The sequence below is a fragment of the Heterodontus francisci genome, chromosome 13 (genome assembly GCF_036365525.1).
Source record: "Heterodontus francisci isolate sHetFra1 chromosome 13, sHetFra1.hap1, whole genome shotgun sequence".
Classification (NCBI taxonomy): Eukaryota; Metazoa; Chordata; class Chondrichthyes; order Heterodontiformes; family Heterodontidae; genus Heterodontus; species Heterodontus francisci.
In genome coordinates, this window is record NC_090383.1 from 6,304,366 (window position 1) to 6,312,611 (window position 8,246).

General features: G+C 38.6%; 1 protein-coding gene across 4 annotated transcripts in view; it reads left to right on the forward strand.

Moving 5' to 3' along the window:
• Positions 1–2,530, forward strand: part of kif16ba (kinesin family member 16Ba) — a 167,700-nt gene extending 165,170 nt beyond the window's left edge. For all 4 annotated transcript variants that reach the window (XM_068044302.1, XM_068044306.1, XM_068044304.1 and 1 more), the window contains one exon: positions 658–2,530. In XM_068044302.1, the coding sequence (XP_067900403.1) occupies positions 658–816 (159 nt within the window). In that variant the 3' untranslated portion in view covers positions 817–2,530. The remainder of the gene's footprint in view (positions 1–657) is intronic.
• The last annotated feature ends 5,716 nt before the right edge of the window (positions 2,531–8,246 follow it).

Below are 8,246 nucleotides of genomic sequence, written 5' to 3' on the forward strand. Positions count from 1 at the left end.
TGCAAACAGCACCTGATACTAGATTAATTGTAAATTTTAAATCTGAGGTTAGTTACAAAAAATCTATCAAAGATATTAAGGGATATGGGGCACAGGTGGACATGTGGAATTAGGTCACAGGTCAACCATGATCTCATTGAATGATGGCCAAAAGGCACCAGGAGCTAATTGGCCTACTCCTGTTCCTGTTAGCAATAATCCATTAAGTGAAACAACATTGTAATTATAAAATAATACAGCACAGAAGGTACCCATTTAGCCCAACATGCCTGTGCTGGCTCTTTGAAAGAGTTATTCAATTAGTCCAATTCTGCTACCCTTTCCCTATAGCCCTGCAGATGTTTCCCTTTCAGTTGTATATCCACTTGCCTTTTGAAAGTTGTTATTGACGTTGCTTCCGCTGCCCCCCCCCCCCCCCCCCTCCCCGCCACTACCCTCCCTCCTGATTCAGGCTGTGCATTCCAGATCACAACTACTCGCTGTGTAAACAAATTTCTCCTCAGCTCTGGTTGGTTCCTTTACCAATTCACTTAAATCTGTATCCTCTGGTTACCAACCCTCCTGCCAGAGGAAACAGTTTCTCCCTATGTGCTTGATCAAAACCATTCATGAGTTATTTTACAATGACATATTCAATGTGTTTGTTTTTTTTTGTAGAGATACCTCCGGAACTTCCTCAATTTGATGTTACAGTCTCCAGCTTCACCAATAAACCCATACAACAAGGATTTTACACTTTCGAAGCACACACTGTGTGAGTTTACACCGTTCTTCAGGAAAGGAGTTTTTGACTTCAGCAGTCATGGGACTGGGTAATTAAATAAGACAACTGGAAAATTTACCCCTTTTTATTTAAGTACCTGGACCAAAAGCAGTGCCTTCTCACCACCAGACTAGATTTTCTAAATAATGAGGCAGATTATCTTGTGTCCAGCAGTTTCATTAGGAAAATTATCTCTAGCTTCTTGTGTTTACACTGTAAAGCACCACCATAAGTTATGTAAAAATAGCAAATGTACAGTCAATAAGTTCTATCTAGCGTTAAATGGGAGTTTCTTCTGTTGTAGTCCATTGAATAAAACTCACCAGCAACTGGAGGCAAAAGCTTACATTGTAAATATTTGCACCAATCCAGCAGGGAAGAACTGATCATTACAATGCTTCTTTGCCACCAGCCAAACTGTGTGTATCTAGATTAGTAACAATGGATAAAAATGCCAGATGATACATTTCATTCTCTATTATTACCGAAGCTATTCTATTGTGAACCATTAACTGAGTCATCTGGTCACCATTATAAATGCACAGAGTCCAGCTTTAAGAGTAATTTTTTGGGAATTAGGATTGTATGTTAATCGTGGATTTTCCAGGGAGGATTTGACCGGCTGGGAGATGGGGTTGGGGAAGTGAGTGGTGCCGGGAAAATAGCGGGGAGCCACCTCAGGCCAGTTCCCCAATGCAGTCCCACTGCCGGGGAAGTTTGTTGGTGGGCGGTTCAGTTATCCACTGTACGGAGAGGGGCAGTCAATTTAAATAACTAATGCCCGATTAAGGGTGATATTTCTCAGGCTGCTGATAGCTGGCAGAGTGGCATCTTGCCATGTGGGGAGGTTGCCAGCTTCATGGAGATGGCCTCCAGTGACCCATTGGGGGGGGGGGGGGCATCAGAGTGGAGGCTCTGTGCCCCTGAGATGGGACGATGGGCAGAGGACATATCTGGCTTAAACATTTGACGTGCCTGTCCCAGGGCACCTCAAAATAGAGGCACCCTTTTGACTCCCAGAGAGTACCCACTTCTCTTAGCCCCTCTGATTGGACCAGCAGCATCTACATCCCGCCGGCTGTCCTTAATTGGACAATTAGACAGCCGCCTCCAGGAATATTGCTGAGCTGGTCCCACTGCCAGCAAGTGCGGGTTTGGGGCCCCCATTTGGTCCTGAAGCCTGTGCTAAAATCCTGTCCAATATTTCTAGTTTTACTGTGATGCTTTGGACAAAATAATAGGACAGGTATTTTTGAACGATTTTAACCAATTAAAGGCCCATTTGATAACTGCACTTCTGATCTAATAAAAGTTTTTTTTAAAACCAGTACAGTAATACATGTGCCCTGATGATGTACAATTGTTCAACTTGGTGTGCGGCCCACATTTCTGCTTTCTCGGTCTGATCCTCAAAAACAGTGCAAAGTTTAACTTTAACTAAGTTAGCAATTCCCCTTTTTTTGAAGCACCTTTTATGGGCAGCAATGGCCACCTAACTGGTGTAGAAATGCCCTGGTTCAGCAACCAGTCGCCTGAATGGGAAAGTTATGGCTGTAACCGAGTACTAAATTAATGCTAGAAATGTGTAGAATATTTCAGGACATCACACTGGGGAATATTTTGAAAGCACCCATAAATAAACACCTCAAGCTTCCCAGCATTTCTAATTGATGCTCGTTGAAAGATAATTAAATAGTCGTTAGGTAGAACAGAACTTGAGAATTGCTGAAAATGAGACATGTTGAAGCTTTTCATCTTGCACTCATCAGGACAATATGCAAGAATAACCAATGTAGCGGAAAACAACTTATACTGCATGAGAAGAGAGTGCTGAATGGTTGGCAAGTGAACTCTGATTGGTAGAGGCGTTGCCATGGAGAATGCACCAGTTTACGGTGACTGACACCAAACTGGTGCATTCTCCATGGCAACGCCTCTACCAATCAGAGTTCACTTGCCAACCATTCAGCACTCTCTTCTCATGCAGTATAAGTTGTTTTCCGCTACATTGGTTATTCTTGCATATTGTCCTGATGAGTGCAAGATGAAAAGCTTCAACATGTCTCTATTTTCAGCAATTCTGAAAGATAATTGTTGTAAGTTTAAAAGAATGTCCCCTTCCTTAAAAATCACTTGGACTTCTGAAATCTAAATCGGATTCTGAGTTGAAGATAGGTTATATAAAGCATTGGGATGGAAATTCGTCTTGGGCGGTGGTGCAGAACAGGTGCTATCAACTTGGCTGCCCACCAAACACTGTCTGACATTCAGTTCCACTGCAGTCAATAGAATTAACTATCAGTCGCTGTGTACGTCAGGCAGTCAATCCGATACCACCTGTTTTGCGCCACCGCCCGAGACACATTTCTACTCCATTATTTTTTTAAATTTCGCAGACAAGTAACACTACTTTCTGTCTATGTGAAAGGAACAGCTTTTTTTAATTTGTTCTACTTAAGAAACAATCTCTTCCTACTGCTTTAGTAAGCACACTTATGCAACAGTTACCATTATAATAGCCACTCGTTGTAAAAGCTGAAAAACTTGGTAGCTCCAGAAATTTTTACATTTTTGACAGGGGAAATACTCATATTTCATGTCCTACTGAATTTTATTGTGCTGTTCATATGAACAGGCTGTAACTTACTTTGCAGTCACTTTTGAACTTATTAAGCAGAGCTCAGTAATTCAACCAGAAATTAAATTGTGTTGTCTCAGCAATGTGGCAGAACACTTGACTTGTGATCTGTTTCTAAGTTGTGTGAAGGCAAGGTTGGAGAGCACATCAGGGAGTGTGATGTCAGAATTCTTGGCTTGTTTCCATTTTCAATATTTAAATGCAGAACTTGCCACACTGTGGTCATGGTTTAGACTCTGCACAATCAACAACAACTTTCATTTATATAATGCCTTTAGCATAGTAAAATGTCCCAAGCCCTGGTAACACTTTGGTCACTTGCTGAGACTTCTGACCTTAGTGGGGTGTAACTATAAGACTCCAATCACCTTACCTGGTTAGCTATGACCCAGTATTAGCATGAGAAGTCACAGGGATTCTGGGCTAACTCTGACGTCAAAGCAAGCTTGAACAGAAGTGAGTTGTTAAGTCAAGAGATACTGGGACAATGGGAGCGGGGTTAGCATTATATCATTTTGTACAAATCATCATCTTTATACGTTTGTTTCATATAATGGGGAATTGGTGTCATTTTGGTGTATATAATTGCCCATTCATTATAGAATGAAGTTCCACTGAGCACTACTAATTGTTGCTGTTACCACTGTCCCCTTAGTTTCTTTGATTAGTTAACATTGTCATGTATTTATTGGGTAGCCTTTGATAGAAACAATAATAATTACAGTCCCTAGTTGAATATTCATAGATGTGACCGATGAGTTTCTGGAAATAATTGCTTGAAGTAAAATAGTTTTTGATGGTTTTTGTACTTCTAAATGGCTGAGCTATTTGCTAGCAATGTTTATTTAGTGGAACCATTGCCGTAATCTATGCATATTGTTCCAGACATGCTTGGAGACAGAACTCCAAAGTTTGAAATCATTTGGCTACAATGATTATTTTCATGGTTATAGCCCACAATATATAGAATGTTGCTACACTACTCAATAATTTTTCACCTCAATGTACCATTCATGTATTATTTTCACTGCTCGAAGCTAAATATGCACACGTATTCATCCTTCAGTTTAAATATTTGTTTATTTAAACTGTAGTTGCTTCCCTTAATGGCCTATGCTTGTTAATTATTCAAAGGTTTACAGTTGGTCATTTCAATTCATAAATCTAGTTGCTTAGTGAAGAGCAAAATGCAGGTTGAAATTGTCAACTGAAATTGGTATGTGGTGACTGGACAGATAGGAAGACACAACTCATAATTACATAACATGTTAACACGTTCCAAAGCACAATTTCACAGAAAATGAATTCATTTGGAATGCAGCCCCTGTTATTATTTGGAAAACTTGGATAGCATTTGTCTCAGATGGATTTTATAGGCTGAAATTTGATCTGTATGTACTATGCAATAACAGTAATACCACCCACACCAAAGGCATCTCAGGCTATTGTCCCATGAAGATCTGTTAAATAGGAATAGTCTCCCATGACTTTCATTAATTTTTTAGGTAACCTGATTGCAAAGAGATGGTGGAAACAATCCAGAATTGTTGTTGTGTGTGTTTGTTCACAATGTTAAGGGTGCAAAACATTTACTGTATGGGGTTTGTTATTTCTGTTGTATAGATTACATAGCTTTCATGTGAAAGGAGCTACAGTGAACAGCTTTTACATTTATAATGTAGTTGGTGACAATCATAAAGTTCATTAAACCAGTTATGGTCTTGATTGAATGCTGGTTCTAATATTTGTACTTAGCTACTGCGTAGACTGTTAAGGAAACAATATAAATATTGTACATGGAAATATGAGTAAAATTTTTTAAAGTATTTTTTTTAGTAACTATGGGAATTTATTGAGGGTCCTCTAATTACCAAGATGAATTATTTGTAAACTGTATTTATAAGCATAAATAATGCAAATCTCAGCCTGATTCTGCAGCTAATTGTATAATCATTTATAATTTATAGCTGCGGTGAAAGCACTTTTTGTGTGTGTTTTTATAATGTTTAAAACTGCAATTTGTAAACTCACTGACCTCAAATAAAATGTTAAATTGAACAGCTGGTTGCATTCTGCTCCTTTATCTGCATAAAACTAAAAGCTTCATTTATGAAGGAACAACATTTCAGATGTTTGGAAATAAGATTCAGTGTTCTCATGGGATCAATAGAACATTGCTGCACAGATTGTTGGTGGCAGCACTATATGTACCAAACAACTACCTACCAAGGACACTAAACAAGTTTAGTTCCGATTATCACACTTGTGTAGTCTGAGACCTTATGGGAATAAATGTTATTCCCACAGTTGTTTCATCATCCATCCTCACTGCTTTCAATTACTTCTCAATTTGATAATTGTCCTATTAAATACAAAACTAGCCATCTCCAGTGGGAGCTGCTTCACTAATACATTAACTATAGTTTCTACAATCCATTACATGGAACATGGGAGTGATCTAGAACAATACCTCAATGAGATGCAAGCTCTAAGAACTTTTTCATTCTTAAATCATTAACTATGAATTGTAAAAGGAAACCAACATTTGAGATAATCATTAGGGAATTAAATGACCATTTGATTGGCACCACCACTCCCTCCACAAGAGCACAATGTGGCTGCAGTGTGTGCCACCTACAAAATACACTGCAGCAACTCTGCAAGGCTTCTTCAACAGCACCTTCCAAACTGGTGACCTCTGCCACATAGAAAGACAAGACCAACAGTCACACGGAAAAACCACCTCCATGTTCCTCTCCAATTCATATACCATCCTTAGAAATATATAATTCCTTCATCATTGCTGGGACAAAATCCTGAAACTGCCTACCTAACAGCACTGTAGGAGCACCTTCACTACACAGACAGCAGCGGTTCAAGAAGGTGGTCCACCACCACTTAGGGATGGGCAATAAACACTGGCCTTGCTCGTGATATCCACATCCGGTGAATGAATAAATAGAAAAGTCAACATTACAGCTAGGCCATCTTGCATTTATATAGCACCTTTCATAATCTTAGGATGTCTCAAAGCGCTTCACAGTCAATAAAGTACTTTAGAATTGCAGTGGGTGGCTAGTTTTTTCGGCCTGCACAGATGCTATGAGCTGATTGGCCTTCTTCTGTGCTGTAATTTTTCTATGGTTATTGTTGCAAGGAAATGTGACGACAATTTTCACAGTAAAATCCCATAAACAGCAATGAGATAATTGATCAGATAATCTGGTTTTGGCAATGTCAGAATAAATGTTGTCGAGGATTCCAGAAAAACTCTTCTGCTCTTCAAATAATGTGATGGGATCATTTGTCCACCTAAGACAGCAGGCACAGCCTCAGTTTAACATCTCATCTGAAAGATAGCACCTCTGATAATGCAACACTCCTTCAGTACAGCACTGAAGTGTCAGCCTAGCTTATGAGCTCAAGTGGGTTCCAAGCCCACAGCTTTCTGGTTGGAGATAAGACATTTCAGTACTCCCAACAGCAGAAATGGTCGATCAACATTATATCAATGAAAATCATAGCAAAGTCTTTGTACCAGGACCAAAACCTTAAAGGAGAGGAAAGTTCTACAGGCAGATTGCATGCCCTTCAATTGTTCATTTTGATAGCCTACTGTTTACATCTCAAATGTCCTTAATTATTAGATTAAGACATACTTTATTCCAATATCAGCCATATAAATCCCAATGTAGCACCTCTCTCATCCAGCATTGCTATCATGATACCTGGGTTATTTAAACATTTCTTTTGCTAACCTCTTTTACTAAACACATTTTTAAAAATCAACTTAGTTTAATCTGAGGTAAAATGGAAGAAGTTGCTAACCTTGGGAAAATACAAGCAAGGAACAGGCACTGCCTGGAAGGGAAGGAAGGAAAATTGGTTGGAGCAGACCCCCTGTACCTGCTCAGCATGAATTGGTACATAGCAGACCTCAAATCAAGGCTTAAAAATAAATTGGAAAGAAGGTGGAAGCAATAAAACATCAGGAAGAATTATATAGGTTATAAGTAATTGGTATTATAAATTTATTACTATTAATTGACTGTGATGCAATGAAATTATTTTAAACACTTAGTAGTCCACTCCTACGTTAATTTTCCTGATATGATGTAATCACCCCTGACTAACTGTTTATTCTCTCCATAATATATAATGTGAAGCTCAGCAGGCTCCCATTGGGCTCCATTGCTTTTAAATGATACACATAGTTGGGATAATGCTTGCACTGAATGAAAAATTGCAAGGCAATGATTTAACTTTTGTCTTATATAACACATTGTAAGTTGGCTAGCAAGAAGTAAGAGAATACATTACTAACATATACACTAGGGCGAGTTAAAAGCTTTAATTTTATCTTTGGATTTAGAAAACAGCTTCACTCTTGCATTTTACAACATTATTTGAACTCCTAAATGCAATTACCATCGGCAATTGCTCCTAAGTATCAGTTACTGTCTACATAACCTTTTGATATGCTATTAGCCTGCCCAGTTCTGAACACTGAAGAAGATTATATGTATGCTAACAAAGATATGTAATTATATTTATGGTAACCTCCTTCCTAAACTACTGTTATGTTTATGTTTTCCTCATCTGCATATTTAAATACCACAGAACTAGTTAAACATGATGTTTGGATGAGGCATCTAATCTGCAAATTGTATCCTTTCAACAATTTAGCCTCAATGAAAAAAGGAGAAAATACAAACATACAGCACATAAAAATGATGTACAAAATATACTACTGTCCCTAGGGAAAATATGGAAATGCACAGACTGTTTCGCATACTCCGGAGCAAGTGAACAGGAGGACACTTGTAATTTTTAAAGCTCTCCTGA